Source organism: Spea bombifrons, chromosome 2, assembly GCF_027358695.1.
Source record: "Spea bombifrons isolate aSpeBom1 chromosome 2, aSpeBom1.2.pri, whole genome shotgun sequence".
Taxonomy (NCBI): Eukaryota; Metazoa; Chordata; class Amphibia; order Anura; family Pelobatidae; genus Spea; species Spea bombifrons.
This window is the reverse complement of record NC_071088.1, coordinates 5,332,006-5,351,923: the sequence shown is the minus strand read 5'-3', so window position 1 is coordinate 5,351,923 and position 19,918 is coordinate 5,332,006. Positions and strand designations below refer to the sequence as shown.

Genomic DNA, 19,918 nt, shown 5'->3' with positions numbered 1-19,918 from the left:
CTAACATTAAATGATCATTTTTATTCCACTTTTGTGGCGCCTTCTTTACAAAAAGTACACTGTCTGCTGCAACTTCACAATCCATCATTAGATTCCGTTTCTAATGGTACCAAGAAATATTATTAATAATAGTAATAATAATTAATTATTAATTAATAATATTTTTACCACTATGGTGTGCTGAAGAAAGTTAACCCAGTTGTAAATCTGCCCCAGAATCATGGCATTTAGGTATTTATATATTGTCATGGATTTTCACGTGACATGATGATGACAGGAGGCTCCTGCCTGTGTGGCAGCTGCCGAAGCCCACATACTTCTGCCTTGTGCCCCTCATTGACAGATTTAACCCTCTGAATGCCAGAATGACTTAAATGCCCTACAAGAGATCTCTCTGCAGCTGGGTGCGTCTCCTCCGCCCTCATCTAACCCAACTTTCTTTATTGTGGCAGGTATTTGACAACCATCCAATAAAAGACAAGGGGGAGGAAGGGCACTGCCCTGAACAAACATGGCGCCCCCTCGCCGTTCCTCTGTAGCCAGTCTAGCTTCTGTACTCTCGGTTAACTTCAGCCGCCGCTCTATGGTCGCATCCTCCGAAGCTCTATGGTTTATAACGGGAAGCGAACAGGATGTGATGGGGGAGTTCGCGGAGCCCTGAGTGCCTGGCAGGAAGTGAGTGGGGGGTAAGTGGCTTACAATCACTCTCAGCCAGCTGCCCCGTGACACGTGGTCTTATTGCATTGTAATGCGGTGATAGCAAAAGCCTGCTGAGTATTAAACACCCCTGGCCGTTAGTATTCCTGTGCTTTATGGGAGTATCGATACCTGGGTACCGGGTTGATGCTCCCAGTGCTGCTGCCGTACTGTCCCAGGGTAAATGTGTCGGTAGGCAGGTGGCGAGTGAACAAGGGGTTCCCTGACTGGGCATGCCTTTGACTCTCGAAATATTAACCCTTTAATAGCCCATCGTACAGATTGTAGCGACTTACCAAATGGCTGTAGTACTGGTTGTCATGGAAACCTTGACTTGTCATTATTTAAAGAGACACGTAATTGAGTCACCAGCATTCAAGCAGGGATATCAACCGTAACATACTGGGGGTACAATCACCAACTAGGAGTCATATATGATTGTGGGGGGTAGGAAGGAGTCGGCTCCAGATTGTGTGACCCGGAGAATCTGCCCCTTCACCCTGAGATTGGGGCAAAAACCCTGAGTGTTACCAGGTATGGTTATTGTAACTTAAGGATTTCCATCAAACTCTGGGCTCGGCAAGTCCTGGGCGCTAGGACGGAGTTTCTAGTTGCCATGGCGATCCAGGTTTGTCGAACTCTTGAGTTGCAGGAACGTGGGGTGAAACCTGGCCGGGGCTACCGTCGTGAAGCAGGTGAGGCGCAGTGTGTGAGTGTGAGTATACTGTGGGGTCAGTGTGACTACTGTATTGTAGTTCCAGTCAATGTGTATAGTGTGTTGTCACATAGTGTATGCGTATGTATAAGAGTGTGGTGGTAGTGTTGTGTATATGACAGTATGGCATTACCGTGTGTGTGTCAGAGTATGTGTATTAGTGTATGCTGTTGGCGTGTGTGTCAGAGTATGTGTGTTAGTGTATGCTGTTGGCGTGTGTGTCAGAGTATGTGTGTTAGTGTATGCTGTTGGCGTGTGTGTCAGAGTATGTGTGTTAGTGTATGCTGTTGGCGTGTGTGTCAGAGTATGTGTGTTAGTGTATGCTGTTGGCGTGTGTGTCAGAGTGTGTGTATTAGTGTATGCTGTTGGCGTGTGTGTGTCAGAGTATGTGTATTAGTGTATGCTGTTGGCGTGTGTGTGTCAGAGTATGTGTATTAGTGTATGCTGTTAGCGTGTGTGTGTCAGAGTATGTGTATTAGTGTATGCTGTTGGCGTGTGTGTCAGAGTATGTGTGTTAGTGTATGCTGTTGGCGTGTGTGTCAGAGTATGTGTATTAGTGTATGCTGTTAGCGTGTGTGTCAGAGTATGTGTATTAGTGTATGCTGTTGGCGTGTGTGTCAGAGTATGTGTATTAGTGTATGCTGTTGGCGTGTGTGTCAGAGTATGTGTGTTAGTGTATGCTGTTGGCGTGTGTGTCAGAGTATGTGTATTAGTGTATGCTGTTGGCGTGTGTGTCAGAGTATGTGTGTTAGTGTATGCTGTTGGCGTGTGTGTCAGAGTGTGTGTATTAGTGTATGCTGTTGGCGTGTGTGTGTCAGAGTATGTGTGTTAGTGTATGCTGTTGGCGTGTGTGTCAGAGTATGTGTATTAGTGTATGCTGTTGGCGTGTGTGTCAGAGTATGTGTATTAGTGTATGCTGTTGGCGTGTGTGTCAGAGTATGTGTATTAGTGTATGCTGTTAGCGTGTGTGTCAGAGTATGTGTATTAGTGTATGCTGTTAGTGTGTGTGTGTGTCAGAGTATGTGTATTAGTGTATGCTGTTGGCGTGTGTGTCAGAGTATGTGTATTAGTGTATGCTATTGGCGTGTGTGTCAGAGTATGTGTATTAGCGTATGGTGTTGGCGTGTGTGTGTCAGAGTATGTGTATTAGTGTATGCTGTTAGCGTGTGTGTGTCAGAGTATGTGTATTAGCGTATGGTGTTGGCGTGTGTGTGTCAGAGTATGTGTATTAGTGTATGCTGTTGGCGTGTGTGTGTCAGAGTATGTGTATTAGTGTATGCTGTTAGCGTGTGTGTGTCAGAGTATGTGTATTAGCGTATGGTGTTGGCGTGTGTGTGTCAGAGTATGTGTATTAGTGTATGCTGTTGGCGTGTGTGTGTCAGAGTATGTGTATTAGTGTATGCTGTTAGCGTGTGTGTGTCAGAGTATGTGTATTAGTGTATGCTGTTGGCGTGTGTGTCAGAGTATGTGTATTAGCGTATGGTGTTGGCGTGTGTGAGTGCATGATGTTAGAGATATGCCCCAATCTATAATGAATGAAGCCTCATCTAAGCCCCGGCGTTTTCGCGCATGTTTCGTGGTAAACGTTACAGGAACGCTCTTGGTTTGGTGATTTAGCTTCATGTTTTATCTTTATTAGCTTTCTGATAAAAAGTATAAATTAGTCGTGGTTCTTATGCGGGAGAAAATAAACAAAAAAACGCTTTATTGGCGGTTCTTTGGAAAGCGACGCACCTTCTAACGGCTTCCGCGGAAGGCTCTAGAACGACCTGAGGAAGATCTCCTGCCAAAATGTTGAAAGTTGTTGGGCTCCTAAAACTTTTGGGCTGGCCTTCAGATCCAAACCAAAACTCTCCGGCCTCCTATAGACTAGAAAACCCTCGCTGCCGTGTTTTTTTGGGGGTTATTTTAATGTTTTGTAAAAAAAATAAAAAATTGGGGGTGTTTTTTACCATTAGAAGCAGATAGGGCTACAGTTTCACTCCTGCGCATGTTTGTGCTTTAGCGGGAGTGCTCGTAAATTTACTTTTTGGGAGCCCATGGATTAAAGTTGGGGTTTGGTGAACAGACCCCGGCCAGGGTGTTGAATTTGATGCATTTATTTAGAAGAGACCCAAGTAGCCCTGCAAGCTAGCAATCTAATCCAGCTCCGTATGTTTCCCAAATTGGCTAAACCCCCCACCCGTTCTATACCTTTTTATATTCTCAGGTAAGCATGTTTTTTAACCCTTTATTCCTACCCCAATATCGAGACACCTGTCCTAGGGGTTTATGGCGTGAGGTAATGCGGGGGCTGCGATGGAGATCCATTGATTTTCCAGCTTCAGTCGATGGTCTGGGAAGGTCGGAGGATCTCCCTCTACCTGCAAAAGCTTCCCAAAAATCAGGACTGTCCCACAAAAACCTGGGACTGTTGGCAGGTGTAAACACAAAACCATCGCCTGCAAGGTCGCAATAAATAACTGCACAGGGTTTGTCACCTCGCTGCCGTTCCTCGCCGCGCCAGTAAGCTGGTGAGGACGCTGTAGGGTTCATGGGAGGGGGGGGCTCGATTAACTAAGTAGCAACCGTAATGCTTTATTCTATCAAGTAAATAATAATAATAGGGGGGCTGAGCGAGCAGCCCGTGTGCGGAGGCGAAATACTTCTGCTCCCACCCCAAAACCCATCGAGGATTCAGAACGTGCGACGTTTGGCTCAACGCAAGCGTGAAAACGGCCAGAATTACTGCGAAAAAGGGGCACGGGCCGCGGCTTTTTCTTGGCAGCCCTGGGTTGTAAAGAAATTCAGAGCATGACCTCATAAGTCTGTTCCCGGGAGAGCATTTCTAGAATGCTAGCTCAGGACGGTCACATGATTTCCTGTCGCTGCGATGACCTCATACTCTGTGTACTGGTCACTAGGATGACCTCATACTCTGTATGCTGCTCACCAGGGGGCCTGGATATTTTCTTTCTTTCTTTCCCTTCTTGATTGCAGGTGAAATACAATCCGGTAAAATGATAGATTCTAGAAACCGGTATTTGGTCCAAAGCGGTGACTTCATTACATTTGCCCAGCGCTGCGCAGCCGTGCCTCCCAGTTTTATGAGCGTTAGCCCACGTGCATCACAGCGAGCCGCCTGTCTGCTCTCACACCCCGTATCCAGTTACCCGGCAGAATAGTGTTGCTGGAGAATTTAAAGGAGAAATCTCACCAAAAGCTTTTGTTTCTCGGATCAGATTAAAAATATTTGGCCATTTTTCTGATTTGGCCCCAGTTGTAGCTTTTGCCCCATAATAGTATGTTTTCAGGCAGCTGCTTATCGGCCATTTGTGTGATTCTCTCTCTGTTATCTGATCCCAGACTCCTTATCATACTGTCTGTGGGGAATAATAGAATGGCTCAGTCTTATTCATCCAGCCAGACGCTCTGATTGATGAATGTCTATGGAGGGACTGACTTCATTAGCATCGCCATAAAAGTGTGTTTTGGCACCTTATAGATATCCCATCAGCATCTGCAGCGCTAATTTACTTAAAGGGCTGATAACTTTTATACCACGCTTCCAAAGCTTTCATGATAAACAAGGACATTTACACAGATAAAGGGCCATTGGAACCCAGGAGTGATGGGAGTGATAAAGGGCCATTGGAACACAGGAGTGATGGGAGTGATAAAGGGCCATTGGAACATGGGAGTGATGGGAGTGATAAAGGGCCATTGGAACACAGGAGTGATGGGAGTGATAAAGGGCCATTGGAACCCAGGAGTGATGGGAGTGATAAAGGGCCATTGGAACACAGGAGTGATGGGAGTGATAAAGGGCCATTGGAACATGGGAGTGATGGGAGTGATAAAGGGCCATTGGAACACAGGAGTGATGGGAGTGATAAAGGGCCATTGGAACACAGGAGTGATGGGAGTGATAAAGGGCCATTGGAACACAGGAGTGATGGGAGTGATAAAGGGCCATTGGAACATGGGAGTGATGGGAGTGATAAAGGGCCATTGGAACACAGGAGTGATGGGAGTGATAAAGGGCCATTGGAACACAGGAGTGATGGGAGTGATAAAGGGCCATTGGAACACAGGAGTGATGGGAGTGATAAAGGGCCATTGGAACACAGGAGTGATGGGAGTGATAAAGGGCCATTGGAACACGGGAGTGATGGGAGTGATAAAGGGCCTCTGTACACCTATGAAGAGATTGCATTCAAATCAGCCATTTCCAGCTCCAATTGTCATTTACAACATTAACCCCGTCTGCGCTGGATTTCTCACCCATTTCATGATATTTTATTTGACAAAATGTGCTTTTCTTTCAAAAACAGATTTCTAAGCGACTCCCACCTCCACACCCATTATATACATTTCTAGTGTATCTGGGGCTAGCCTCGCCCCTCGCTCATCTCCCTAGCCAGGGGTTGGGTAAATGCACATGGGGGGGTCTGCAGAGCCCCTCCATTGATTTGTAAAGTGAATGCCGTGAAAATGTAAAGTTTCCATCCAGCTGTCATACGCATGAAAGTGTAAATGATGGCTGGAGTCCCTTTAAACATGCGCGGGATAGACATACGGCTCCTGAATCTAAGACGAGACCAATGACTAAGGTTTGAGTCTTTACAGCAGGAGAAACGGGTGACTAGACGGGGGCCGGATGGGGCCGATCTGCCGGCAGATTCTATGTTTCCGTGTTAAATGATCGTGCCGGACATGGATAATGTATGAGTTTGGACAGTAACCAGTTAAATGTTGAGGTTCCCAGTTTTTCATTCTACTTTCCCATGTTCTGCCGTTTCTAGATTTTAACCCCTCGCGCTCCATTCCAACTACCTGTTACTCATTCTCCATCCAAACATTCGCAACGCAGATACGCAGCGACAGTCCGTCCAATTTATATCACTTTTTTAATGGTTAATGCTTTACTCCCAAAAAAAAAAAAAAAACAACTTCTCTCTTGGCGTTTATTTAATCCCCCCCCCTCCCACCAGACGTATGTGAATGTTTGTGTTTGCTTTGTCTGGCGTGTCCGTAGGGTTTCTGAGCCTTTACTGGGGGGAGTGGAGTGGAGCCCGGCCGGGGGTCACGTCCATTCAGCGTGTGGGGCAGTGAGTGAGTTTACCCCCTCCTTCCCACAGTCCTGAAAATCCAGGCAAACTGCCACATATCACTGGGTTGGAGAGGGTGGAGAGAGGATAGGAGGGGGGGAGAGGATAGGAGGGGGGAGAGGAGGGAGAGAGAGGACGCCTGAACCTTTTTTTTTTTTTTTTTTTTTTTTTTTTGTTCTCTCCAGTTGGATGCAAATGCAGCCCTGCTGCAGGAACAGAGACTTGTCTGTGCGGGAAACTCTCTCCCAAAAGCCCTTCTGAAGCCTTTGAGTCGTACGTGATGGAAGGAAGCAGGTAAGCGGCCGCAGGGATGGAAAGGGTTAACTGCTTGGCGTCTGTGTGTGGACATGTATGTTACTTTACACGCATAGGGGAGACATATCTTCATCATGTCGGATTCCATAACTTTTATTGGGCGAGCAGGGGAAAAAAAAAACATGTAAAGTTACACGGGCTTCTGGGACCTCAGAAGTCTCTTCTTTGGACGGAAACATCCCGAGAACCGGTGTAGCTTTACTAGACCACAGATGAAAGTCTATGGGGTTCAATTCCATTATTCTTAGCAAATGTATAGATCAAAGAAACGTGAACGCAAAGTCCATACCCTTCCAGGCTCCCCAGCCGCCGGCGCCTCTGCTGACTTCATCTCGACCTTTATACCAGACCGTGTGTCCTTTAAAATCGATAGATCGTAAGCTCTTCACCTTCTGTTCCAATATATATATATATAATATAATTATTCCCTTTCTCCTACTGTAACAGCGCCACGGAATCTGCTGGCGCTATATAAATAACGTTAATGTAACGAGCGCCGCTCTGGTCGTTTTTTTAGTGTCTGTTTTTCTTTAACCCCTCAGAATAAAACAAAGGAAAGGGGTTTTTTTGGGCCGGAAAAAGTATGAAAATGTAGTTATTTAACGAGGACGATGCCTCCTGGCAGTCAGATGCGAGTCCAAGAGGCCAGTGTACGTCTGAATAAATTGTACAGCGCTGCGGAATATGATGGCGCTATATAAAACAAATAATTATACCCATTCGGCTGCATCTAGTCTGCCAGTCGTCGGTCTTGTCTTAGATTCAGGAGCCGTATGTCTATCCCATGCATGTGTAATCCCCTCACTGTATTACCCTCTACCACTTCTGCTGGGAGGCTGCTCCCCTTATTACAAACCTGCATTGTTTCAGGGCATCGTCTACTAAGTCCGTTTTGGTGTTACAGGTTTTCAGATCGCGGCTGATTCGCTTTCTTGGCAGTTGCCGCCACGATAGCGGATCGGCACGACGATCTAATTATTTCCCGACGTGTAATAAGAAAGTGTCGGTCCTCGTAGCGAGCAGCCCGCCGAGTCGCGCTGAGGTCGCTCTTCCTTTTGAGTCTCGTTAACGGGTATTTTTGACGGGGTCACCTTGTGCTGTGTTTCTGACAACGCCCGTGCTTTCCAGTAGCTGCTGGTGTTCCCGGCCAGACTTCAGGTACATACCTGCCAAATGTCCTTGTTCAGGAGAAACAGTCCCTCTTTGGGACCCATGCTCCTCGTCTCGACCCCGGATGCCCTTCGTTTCTGGGCAGATCGGAATGTTTGTTCAGCTCTATATTATTGATTGAATTGTATAGCGCCTACATATACCGCAGCTCTGTACAATGATCAAATAGCACATAACTAGTGGTGCATAGCCCTTTAAACTGAGTCCCTGATCAAAAGAGCTTACAATCTAAGTATCTGTATAGAAAAGGCAGGAGGAATTAAAGGGGCCCTCCTGAACTATTCATATGAAAGCGGCCCCCCCCCCGGGGGGGCACAAATATTTAATGTGTCCTCTGAGCTTGGATACACATTGAGTGCGAGTGACGGCTGGAGTGTCCCTTTAAACCAAGACAATAAAATAAAGTGGCCCTTTGGCTATTTGAAGATTGCTTCGGACCAAGCGGGGCCGTTGTCAGTAAAAAGCCCATATCTACTAAGCTGTTGGCAGATCTGGTATCCGGGGGCGACTGCCTGTTAGGGCTTTGCTGTCGGTTAATTACCCGCTTGGACGGGCCGGCCGGGGGCCTGTGGGGCCGGTTATCGCGAGTTCCGGATCCGACTCGTGGCTGCTGTTACACCGGGCTGATTAAAGCGAGTCCCGTTTAACGCTTTATTTTGTATTTTATTACTTTATATAATTATTATATTTATTATGTATATTGTCTCGTTTTATACACATTTCTATATACCGTACATATAATTATTGTTTAGAAATATTTTATGATTTTGCGTAGTTTAACACCGTTACATGTTTGTTTTTTTTGTGTAAAATATATGATTTAGGAAAGTTAGTTCTGTTTTTATTGAAGTTATCCTCTCCGGCAGCTCAAATATCATACAAAGAAAACCAAAATGAAATATATTTAATCTCGGGTTAACTGTTTATCGACTGTTTTATTTTTAATCTTTCTCTATTTTTTTAATGTAACCCACGCTGGTATTTTAAGCTATAACACGGTCTGTCCTCGAATAAGCGATGGATCGTTTGTTTGCACCGTTTAGTGGCCCATGTTGCACCGTTTAGTGGCCCCCGCGCAAACATATAGCGATAAAGCTGTTTAAAGGTATAAAATGCCCTTGAAGGGGTTAATCTACACACCTTTGTATTATTATTGACGTCTGGGACAGGTGTGTCTGCAGATGAGAAATACGGTGGCATCGCCCTGTGTGACATCTCTCGCTAATTACTAATTGCCTTGTAGCAATTAAATTGCAAGTAGGGGCAAATATCTATCTATATATATATATATTTTTTTTGCTGACCGCTCGCCCCCCCCCCCGTCTTGTCGCCCGTTTCTCCTGCTGTAAAGACTCAAACCTTAATCAGTCGTTGGTCTCGTCTTAGATTCAGGAGCCGTATGTCTATCCCATGATGTTTAATACCCTCGCTGTATTACCCTCTACCACCTCTGCTGGGAGCCTGTTCCACTTATCTACTACCCTCTCGGTAAAGTAAAACTTCCTTCCATTCCATCTCGGCCTCTGACCCTCTAGTGTTGGATTCCGGCCTCTTGTTGTAACTTTTCTCCTCCTGTGAAGTAATTTTCCTTCTGTTCGAGACCAACGACTGATTTAAGGTTTCAGTCTTTACAGCAGGGGAAACGGGCGATGAGACGGGTCCGTTTGGTTCTGATCCGCCGGAAGGTTCTGTTACAGAAGTGGCCGATTGGCCGTCTTGTCATGTGATGCTTCTGTGTGATGCAGTGCTCTGGGGGCCGGTATCCAGAGACGGCGTGCTGTTGTGTGCTCTGGGGGCCAGTATCCAGGGCCGAAGTGCTGTTGTGTGCTCTGGGGGCCGGTATCCAGGGCCGGCGTGCTGTTGTGTGCTCTGGGGGCCGGTATCCAGGGCCGGCGAGCTGTTGTGGGCTCTGGGGGCCGGTATCCAGGGCCGGCGTGCTGTTGTGGGCTCTGGGGGCCGGTATCCAGGGCCGGCGTGCTGTTGTGGGCTCTGGGGGCCAGTATCCAGGGCCGAAGTGCTGTTGTGTGCTCTGGGGGCCGGTATCCAGGGCTGGCGTGCTGTTGCGTGCTCTGGGGGCCGGTATCCAGGGCTGGCGTGCTGTTGTGTGCTCTGGGGGCCGGTATCCAGGGCCGGCGTGCTGTTGTGTGCTCTGGGGGCCGGTATCCAGGGCCGGCGAGCTGTTGTGTGCTCTGGGGGCCGGCGTGCTGTTGTGGGCTCTGTTGTTGTACACACCTGTGTAAATAGACACTCGGCGGCCGTTACACGGAGTATGACACAATGACGTTTGAAATGAGCGTGGCGTGAGTATCGGGTAACCTCATTCAGAGCTGGGAAATTCCTTTAGTTTAGCGCAGGTTGCGAGGCTCTGGACTCTGGGGGGGGGGTTAAAAGCCAACGCCCACGAAGGGTTAAAAGCCAATGGCCACGTTGGCAGAGTATGTTGGGATATCGCTGGCTGGACTTGGATTCAGTGCTCTTATGAACAAAAAGATGGCCCGGTGGTTTTTTTTATTTTTTTAATATAGTTTTATACATGTATATGTCATCAACTATACATTATGCGGGGTCGGCTTGGCCCTTCCGGCAGGAGAAGCTCATTGAGTCGGCTCTTCTTAATCCAGAATGGAGTCGGTGAGTTGGAGGGCAAACTCGCGGTTTACTGATCGTGCCCCAGCTCTAAAAAATAAAAGCATGTTTGTTATACCTGGGAACCTCCCTGGGTTTTATACCAAGAGCTCTTCCTCTGCTGGGGGGAGTGGCTTCTTGAGGGGGGGCAGGGATAGTTGTGGGCATGGCAAGACACAAATGGTATTTAGCGCCAGAGAAAGTGGGCGGGGGGAGTAAGCATGTTTAAATACCGCTCTCCTTGCCTGGAGAAAAAAGAAGCGACTCAGAGACCCGCGGAAGCAGAGATTCTCCCGGGCGTCTACATCGGGTATTGCTGAACATCGTGCTACGGAGTATCCATGTACGGCCAGTGACTAGGCAGGTCCAGGGGGGGTGGTTGCAAAAATGGGGGGGGGGCAGATCGCCCTCTTGGGCAATTTTGCACTTCGGTGTCCTCTGATCTCCCAACTGGAGTTGGACACTCAAAACATGTGAACTTGGTTTGGGTTCCCACCGACGGTTGAGTTTTCAAATTATTTGCTGAACAAACTTCACAAAGAGCAATAAAGTATGTCATTTCTATTTTTTTTTTTTTTTTTACTCAGAATAATTCAAATTTAAATAATTTTCTGTGTTTTTTTTTTTTTTATTTTTTATTTTTTTATTATTATTTTATTTTTTTTTTTATTTCCCAGGACAACTACCGGATGAGACTCGTAGGAGCCCCGGGGCCTGATGGATAACCGCTGGACGGGAGTTTTGTTGGCGTGAACATCGGGATGATTTGATTCGCCTCTCGACCTCAGACTTTTTTACCGGCTGCTTTCTACCCGACATTCCCAGCGAACCCCCCCTCCCCCCTTAGCGATGGGTCCCACCAATGCCATCTCCTGCCTCTTCTGCAAGGTCAGGATCGTGCTCTTGCTTGTGATGGGAGTCATGTTGCTCGGACTGGCCGCCATTTATTTCGTTGATAGCTTGCACTACGGTCCTCGATATAAGACGTCTGTCGAGAATCTTATAAAGTGTCTGCCGCCCGACAAGAAAGACGAGGACAAAAACCAGGAAAGGTCTTCGTCGGTGGTGGAGATGACCACCCAGATGTCGGATGTGAAGGTCTGCCCGGCGCTGTCCCCTTATCTGAGTGAGTGTCCCGCGCGTGTAAACTGGTGTCTTCTGCCCACTTAACAAATAGACCCTGAAGCAGATGCTGGGTCTGGGTGGGACGCGGATGACTGTCATTATCGGACTGATAAGACGGGGCAGGTGGCATCATCGTGATGAGGTTGGTGACTTTGCCGCTATTATAGATGTTTATTTAAAGGCGCAGTGATAAGAGATGCCAACCATATGCCGTCTCTTATTAGCTTTAGACTTTAGTGTCTACTTTCCAGCGAGGGAGTGATCGCTCTCTAGGGCTCTCGGTTTTTGGGTGTTCGGAGCGATGAGAACCCACCCATCGCTCTCCGCTTTCTCATTTTATGTCACGCGCTCTCGCCTCGTTGCTCTTCTTCGCCGTATCTGTTTGTTCATAATGTTGTGCTCCCGGTTACGGCCGCTGACCCTTTGTCTCTGTGTATCCGCAGAAGGTGTCGTGCCGCTCTCCTTCGAGCCCTCGCTGAATTTAGAGAAAGTGACGAGCAAAAACCCGGAGGTGGAAAATGGCCGATTCCGCCCCAAAAACTGCGAGCCGCAGCAGAAAGTGGCCATCCTGATCCCGCACAGAAACCGCGAGCGCCACCTCCTCTACCTGCTGGAGAACCTGCACCCATTCCTGCAGCGGCAGCAGCTGGACTACGGAATATACGTCATCCACCAGGCGAGTCCCGCGACCGCACCCCCCCCCCCCTGGCTGGCTCGGCCACCCCTGTCCTCTCGTGGCCCCCAATGGTTCGTTTCACACGCTATGTCTTTCATAGGCCGGGAACATGAAATTCAACCGCGCGAAGCTGCTGAACGTAGGCTATCTCGAGGCGTTAAAGGAGGAGAAGTGGGATTGCTTCGTATTCCACGATGTCGACCTCCTGCCTGAGAATGACTTCAACCTTTACCTGTGTGACAGCGAGCCCAAGCACCTGGTGGTCGGCAGGAACGCCACCGGCTACAGGTAATGAGTGTAACGTGCAGAAGCCGTCGCTTTCTGGGGGAAAAAACAACTATCCAGACCCTTTGTTAAAGGCATCTGGTAACCACCTCTCTTGGCAGCGAATTCCGTACCTTTACTGCCCTCACTGTAAATCTGCCACGTGGGCAATGACTATACCCCCCTGCACCTCTCTATAGCAGCCAAAGGACTTCTCTGTTGTACAGCGCCATGGAATGTGATGGCGATATAGTACCGATCACTACATGCTTGCCCTCGGTTAAACGATCCCAGGTGCCCAGTTTAGAGGTCCTTGGATGGCAGTGATGTGAGTCGGTATGTGGGCACAATAAACAAAAACACTTCTGGGAGTAATGGCATCAATAATAAAGGGCAGGCGAGCGTAGCAGCAATGATACGGTCCGTTAGAGAACAATACGCTCCCCCCTGCCAGCCCGTCACTCGCATAATGGGAGATCGGACTCGCTCCGCCGGCAGGGCAACAGCCAACCCGGGTAACTTAACCCTTTAGTGCCTCGGTGCCTTCCCTACGCTTGCCTCTGCACTGAGAATGGCGTCTCGGACACTCTGGTTACAAAAGTGTTCGGTCCCGCAGAGACGGTGGAACAGCATCTTTAATACCCTTCTCCATCTTTATACCAAAAAAGTTTACAAATAAGTATAAGGGGAGAGCGGCCGTCTCGCTGGCCTGTTCTCGGGGTCGCCGCGATTATCTCTCCCGTGTTAAGTTGCTGATCGTTGTTGATTATATTTCGACGTTTTACATCACTGCGGTATATGATGCCGCTATATTATCTAAAAAATACATTATATTAATATTCAATATTCTTTCTTGGAATTAAGAGGCACGTGTTGATTATTACTTTTTTTTTTTTTTTAATATAATTATTTAAGGTGAAACCAGTTCATTCAGTACGAAATTAGTAAAAAAAAAAAAAAAAAAAATCTATTGAAAAGGAATTACTGCAAATGACACAGAAAACGTTATTTTTCTTCTTTCCCTGGAGTGGAGACTCCGCTGAGGGAGTTTTTCTAAGGGTTGACGATGTGGAGTGCGAGGTCGCGGGTATTCGATGGACTTTATTTAATGAGTAAAGCAGGCTGGGTCACGTCGATGTAGTTCGGATGAAGGAATCCTCTTGGGATTGTATATCTCGTATGTGTAGAAGGATCGTTTCTAGATTGTAAGCTCCTTTGAACAGGGCTTTTGGTTCCTGTCGGCCCGATACGTTTTGGGAAGCCCTTCCCGTCGCGCTCGGTGTCCCCTCGTTGAGGCGTTCCGTTCTGATGCCTTCTTCTCTCCCAGGCTGCGGTATCCGGGGTATTTCGGAGGTGTGACCGCCATGACTCGAGGCCAGTTTGCCAAGGTGAACGGCTACTCCAACAACTACTGGGGCTGGGGCGGAGAGGACGATGACCTGAGGTACAGGTATGTTGACAATCCCAAGAGGCATGGGGGGGGGCAGCAGAGGGATATTTGGGGGGGCGGGGCTTTGGTCATGGTGGGAAAGTGATACAAAACGGACAAAAGGCGTATAGAGCGTCCACGGCTCGTGATTGTATCTGGAGAGAGGGGCCGGCCGGATAGAGCCGGTAATCGGAGCTCCTCTGATAATTCTGGCGTCTGAGTGGTGGATCGTGGTGAGCGAGAAGACAATGGCCGCTGTGTTGACCAGGAGATCGTTCTGCCGCGTGAACGTCGCGCTCCTTTCACTTTTAACTCTCAGGTGTTCTTTAATACCTCGCCCCCGCTGACTTGACTATGCAGTGCGAAGGGCCCCGCATGATGCATACGTAAATCACAGGGTTAGTGGGTCCCGGCACTCCAGCTTCGCTCACCCCTTTTGGTAAAATCTAGGCTGTCGGGCTGGAAACCCGATCCGCCGCCGGGCGCCTCCACCCCTTCATTCAACATTTAAAGCCTTGGGCCAGAGTCTTCCTGCGACTCTCGTTGTCTCCTCATCTCTCCTGGACCTTCCCTCACTGCGCCCTCCTCCCCCTCCAACAACAGCAACTCCGTGTAGAAACGTCGGACCTGCCCAAGAACCTGCCGGCAGATCGGCCCCCGTCTCTCCTGCTGTAAAGACTCAAACCTTAATCAGTCGTTGGTCTCGTCTTAGATTCAGGAGCTGTATGCCTACCCCATGCATGTTTAATACCCTCACTGTATTACCCTCTACCACTTCTGCTGGGAGGCTGTTCCATTTATCTACCACCCTCTAATGTTAGATTATTTCTCCTCATTTGAAATACATATCCCTCCTGTACTTTGTTAAATCCCTTTGTGTTTAAATGTCTCTCCCCTCTCCTCTCTCTCTTTAGTCTCTCCTGAAGAGCAGGAAGAACCCGGGGAGGATTGATGGATTTAGTATTAACGAACATACCCTTCAATAAAACGACTGTCTGTTCCTTTAAAATACCAAAGACCAATATTACCCCTACTGTGCCCAAATACCCCGCGCGAGATCTCTGCCCTCTGCCCTCTGCCCTCTGCCCGTCCCCGATCACATGGCTAGGATTTGACTTGTCGCGCGCCCCACCATCCCAACACATCTTTTCTCTTCCAGGGTCGAGCTGCAGAACATGAAAGTGGTCCGTCCCGCGCCACAAGTAGCCAAATACACCATGATATTCCACACGAGGGACAGCGGCAACGAAGTCAACGGTCAGAGGTGAGCCCTAAAAAAAACACTATTGGATGACTTCCTTGCACCGGTTATTTGAAGCGGTCGTTTGGAATTCTGATTCCGCCATAGAAACGGAGCATGGAACAGCTGCTGAGAACCATTCATCCCATCTGGTCTGCCCGATACGTCTTACCGTAAAAACCTCAGCCCGTCCTTTTGTCTTCTTCTTAGATTCAGGAGCCGTATTCCTATCCCATGTATGTTTAAATCCTCTCACTGTATTGGCCTCTACCACTTCTGCTGGGGGATTGTGCCCCCTATCTACTGCTCTTAAAGTAAAGTATATAACATGCAGTATACACACTGGGGGCAGGCAGAGATAGAATTTTTCTCCTATAGATCAAGGAACACACAAAAAGACTGTGTGTGTGTGTACACACACGTACGAGGTATTCTGTGAATTCCACTTGGCTGGGGAAGTTACCTTGTGTTTGATATGAACACAGACTGGTATTTCTGTAGATTACAATCTAGAGATTTTACCAGCATAAGCAGGCTTTTAAAACATTGGAACTAAAGACAGTTCTGTTGTAGAGTGGTAGATAAATGGCCTCCCAGCAGAAGTGGTAGAGGGTAATACAGCGAGGGTATTAAACATGCATGGGATAGACATACGGCTCCGGAATCAAAGACGAGACCAACGACTGATTTAAGGTTTGAGTCTTTACAGCAGGTGAAACGGGCGACTAGACGGGGGCCGAATTGGGGGTGGCAAATTCTATGTTTCTGTAATCCTTAGAGTGCTGGATGGAGAGAAAGCAAATTTGGTAAACATGGTACCTTTATTGGCTAACAGGCATAATACCGAATTGCAAGCTTTTGAGACAATCCAGGTCTCTTCTTCAGGCATATTATACGAATCGGACGCTGCTCAGACATTTATACCGCAACAAAGAGTTTATGTCCTGCTATCCACACAATCATTCCTACACATAGACAGAGTCTGTGACCGTCTCCAACACCAAGAGACTGCTGGGGTCCAATGCTACGTCTCGCACACACTACACGGGAATCTAATAAGACGACATCCCATTGTACAGCGCTATGGAGTTTGATGGCGCTATATAAAACAATAAATAATAATCCTCCGCCACATCTGCTTTCTCTCTTCCTATGGCTGACACGGAGCGCTCTGTCCCTTTTTCTTGAAAGGAGGGCGGACGTTCACGTCCCGAATAATACCTGCCTTAATAACACCGCACCGTAAACGGATACCTCGGACGGCTCTTTCTCGAAAGCATTGAATGGCTCCTATTTTTAGAAGCCGCTATTATCTGGAAGATTGCTCAAGAAGCCGTTTCCTTGTTTTTCCCCCTGGTTTCTTTTGAGCTTTTTTTTTGTAGTCCTTTTGGGAAAAACCCGACAAATCTTACAGTTGACGGTAAACGCCTCCTATAGCATAGGTTTGTTAGTTGTTTAGAATTTTTTTTTTTCCTGTTATCACATATTTTTGTTTTAAAAACCAAGTCAGGACCCAAAAATACAATAACTGTAATAATCCTAGCAGACATTCAAATACATGTCTTATGAAGCATTACTTAAAGGGACAGTTTAACGTCATTGAACCGGTAGAGAAAAGAATAAATAAATTAAATAATAAATAAGCCGCAGATAGTCAGGAGTCTGATCCTTTTGGTTTCCGTGACCCTCTAACTCGTCCCACCGCGTCTCTCCCTCTCTCTCTCTCCCTCTAACTCGTCCCACCGCGTCCCTCCCTCTCTCTCTCACCCCCTCCCTCTCTCTCTCTCTCACCCTCTCTCTCTCTCTCACCGTCTCCCTCCCTCTCTCTCTCACACCCTCTCTCTCCCTCTCACCCTCTCTCTCCCTCTCACCCTCTCCCTCTCTCTCTCTCACCCTCTCCCTCTCTCACCCTCTCTCTCTCTCACCCTCTCCCTCTCTCTCTCTCACCCTCTCCCTCTCTCTCTATTACAGGATGCAGCTGCTGAATAAAGTCTCCAAAGTCTGGAAGGCAGATGGACTGAATTCCTGCTCGTACCGAGCGCTGTCCGTGGAACACAACCCCATGTACATCAACATCACCGCGGATATCGGAGGTCCCCGTTAGTCGTATTACCTCCTGATGCCACGCGGACCAAAAAATAAAGGGCGGGACTTAAAAACGTGCCCTCCCCCCGAGCTCGGACTCCGCTCTCTTTCCACTGATCCAGCGTTCCTGGACCTTTCCATGAAGGAAACTTTTTGGGATACTATTTGTTATTTTTGGGTTTCTCACAGAGGTCATCGGCCTGGACGTGTCTTCAGAGGACCAACAAAAAAAAAATAAAATTAAATCACATTTTGGTAAATTGAGGACAAGTACATTTTTATCTTTACATTTTTGGAATCAGTTGGTGCTAAAAGCCGACTTTCCGACGATCTTTCCCCACGAGAGAAGGAACCTCGCTTTTCTTTAACTTATTTGTAACCACCTGACAGCTTTAAGGGAAACTATTACCGTATTTTTATATTTATTTTCTTGAGAAGTCAATAAAAGAGACATTTCGTGCTGGAATTTGGTGGGAATTTTAAATCACTCTGGGAAATTTCCATTGGCCACGAAGGGATCTGGCCCTGGATCTCCTGACGGTGGTGGGTGCTCGAAAGGATCGGTCCGAGACTGGAGCAGAACCCGTACTGGAGGCTGTTGGTTACTTGGCCGAGGCCACCGATGGTATGGAGCAACGGACCGCGGGGACCCCCTGTGTCGCCAGAGCCATCCAGGGTCGTTTGGGTCAGAAATCCCTACCCAGGTGTTGAAGGGGGGGGTGGTTGTAACAGAACGTGCCAACTGCAGATATATCACCCATAAGTACCCAAAGGAGGTTCCTACAGACCCCATTGGGGGGGGGGTATGATTGCTCTTTCAGGTCTGGCTACATATAGAATAAATACACCAATGACCTTTCGGAGTCTATCGGATTACGGAGCCCCATTAACTAATTAATTTGCTTAAAGGGACAGTAGTGGGTTTTGGGTGAAAGAATTGCCGTATGCGTTAAATCTTATAAAACGATTCCCTGCTTTATTAAAGTGGAGTTGTCTTCAGTAAACATGTATGATCCGGTAAGCATGACTTGTTATATGTACATGTTGTGTGTAACGTAAGTCAGAGCCGCTCATCGTCCACAAGAAACATGCCCACCCGCTGCCCACCATAGTCCTATAAGAGATAATGAGGAATCTCCCCTTATCTAAAGCTGCTGTTCCATTTGCATTCTTTGCTATGTAAATGAACCTTAATAGATCCCCTGAAGGTTTAATTGCATAAAAAGAGACATTTTTAAGAAGCTTTTTTTTTTTGTGCTGCCTCCTTCTGTCACATGACTTATATGTGCTGCCTTAATAATGAATGAAATGTCGGAGATCTAGGAACGCTGCATTTAGTTACGAAAGGGTCGCGCTTCCTGCAAAAAACGCTTTCTTTCACAGCACATTTTATGAACCTCTGGGGATTATCTGCCCCCCCCCCCAGGTAATAAAATGCTGGTAGTTTGTTGTTTTAAGATAAGCTATCGGTTTATAGTCAGATGGTTTATGAGTCTTGTTAAACACCAACTAAGTGCGAACCTTGGAGGCCCCGGGTAATGTATGGTGAAAGCAGATAGGTTGGATGTTTTGGATTCTTGTTGGTTTGCAGCCATCTCGGTGGCAGGAAAGTGCTCTATGGGGGGTCTCAAGACCTCTACCCACGGCATTCCCTGCGCCAGCCCAGACTATTTGTTCTGTAAGGGGCCCCAAAATTTATGATGGCTGCCCTGCTCTCACACTCACTCATGCTCTCTCCTACTTTCCTTGCTGACCGCTTCCATGGTCACGTCTCCTTTCCTGCCGCTCGACTGCTTCTCTTGCTTCGTCTTCTGTCTTCTTTCTTCGTCTGCTCCTCCTACTGTATTCTTTTTTTTCTGTATCTCTGTAAACCTGGCCTCCTGGTACACCTCTGCAAAAAGATGGAGCTTCTGGGCGCGCCACCTCCTCGACTGGAACCAAGACACGGGACGAAGAAAGAATATAGAAGCAGGAGAATTAGCGGAGAAAGAGAAGCACAGAAAAGCTACCTTTTCTCCGTGAATCTATCCCCAAAGAAAATGCCTTGGGGCAGAAACTGTTGCCCTTGTCAAAGTGCCGTCTGGGTCCCATGGACTCACCGGGACTCATGTGGGGGCCAACTCTGGTGGGTCCCTGTTGCTGGTGGGTTCTGTGCTTGAGCCCTCTTGGCTCACTTATTAATGGGCCCTGGCATGAAGAATGGAAGGGGCCACACAGTTTTCATATACATTTAGGTGCATCTGATGGCTGAGGTGACCTTTTTACCGTGAATAGCAGGTAAGAATCATCATAGAAAACATCAGAGAAGATTGTTACAAGGAAGCGGATCTTATTTTCTGTGACCAATCCCAGTCCGCTTTAAACGAAGAGACCTATTAAGCTAATAAAACGCCCCCCTTCTGTAGAGCCGCGCAGAGGGCCGCGCTGAAACAAGAAACTACAGAAAAGCGGGACATTGTATTAAAACGGGAATAACTTTATTTAACAC

General features: G+C 47.6%; 1 protein-coding gene and 1 long non-coding RNA gene across 2 annotated transcripts; both read left to right on the top strand.

Annotated features, from left to right (window-relative positions):
* Positions 1–512: 512 nt before the first annotated feature.
* Positions 513–11,407, top strand: LOC128473341 (uncharacterized). The gene is made up of 3 exons (XR_008346269.1): positions 513–690; positions 6,687–6,795; positions 11,289–11,407. It is a non-coding gene; the product is annotated as an uncharacterized LOC128473341 (long non-coding RNA).
* Positions 11,408–11,435: 28 nt separating this feature from the next.
* Positions 11,436–17,896, top strand: B4GALT4 (beta-1,4-galactosyltransferase 4). Its single transcript, XM_053455496.1, has 6 exons — positions 11,436–11,737; positions 12,180–12,412; positions 12,513–12,700; positions 14,004–14,126; positions 15,265–15,369; positions 17,317–17,896. The coding sequence occupies exons 1-6, from the start codon at positions 11,461–11,463 to the stop codon at positions 17,447–17,449; spliced, it is 1,059 nt and encodes a 352-aa protein (XP_053311471.1). The 5' UTR covers positions 11,436–11,460; the 3' UTR covers positions 17,450–17,896.
* Positions 17,897–19,918: the final 2,022 nt, after the last annotated feature.

What these genes read in the sequence shown, in the direction of transcription:
- B4GALT4 (XM_053455496.1), top strand. Translation starts at nt 11,461, where the DNA reads ATGGGTCCCACCAATGCCATCTCCTGCCTCTTCTGCAAGGTCAGGATC. An exon ending in GGCGCTGTCCCCTTATCTGA is followed by an intron (nt 11,738 to 12,179) that starts GTGAGTGTCCCG and finishes GTGTATCCGCAG; the next exon opens with AAGGTGTCGTGCCGCTCTCC. An exon ending in GAATATACGTCATCCACCAG is followed by an intron (nt 12,413 to 12,512) that starts GCGAGTCCCGCG and finishes TGTCTTTCATAG; the next exon opens with GCCGGGAACATGAAATTCAA.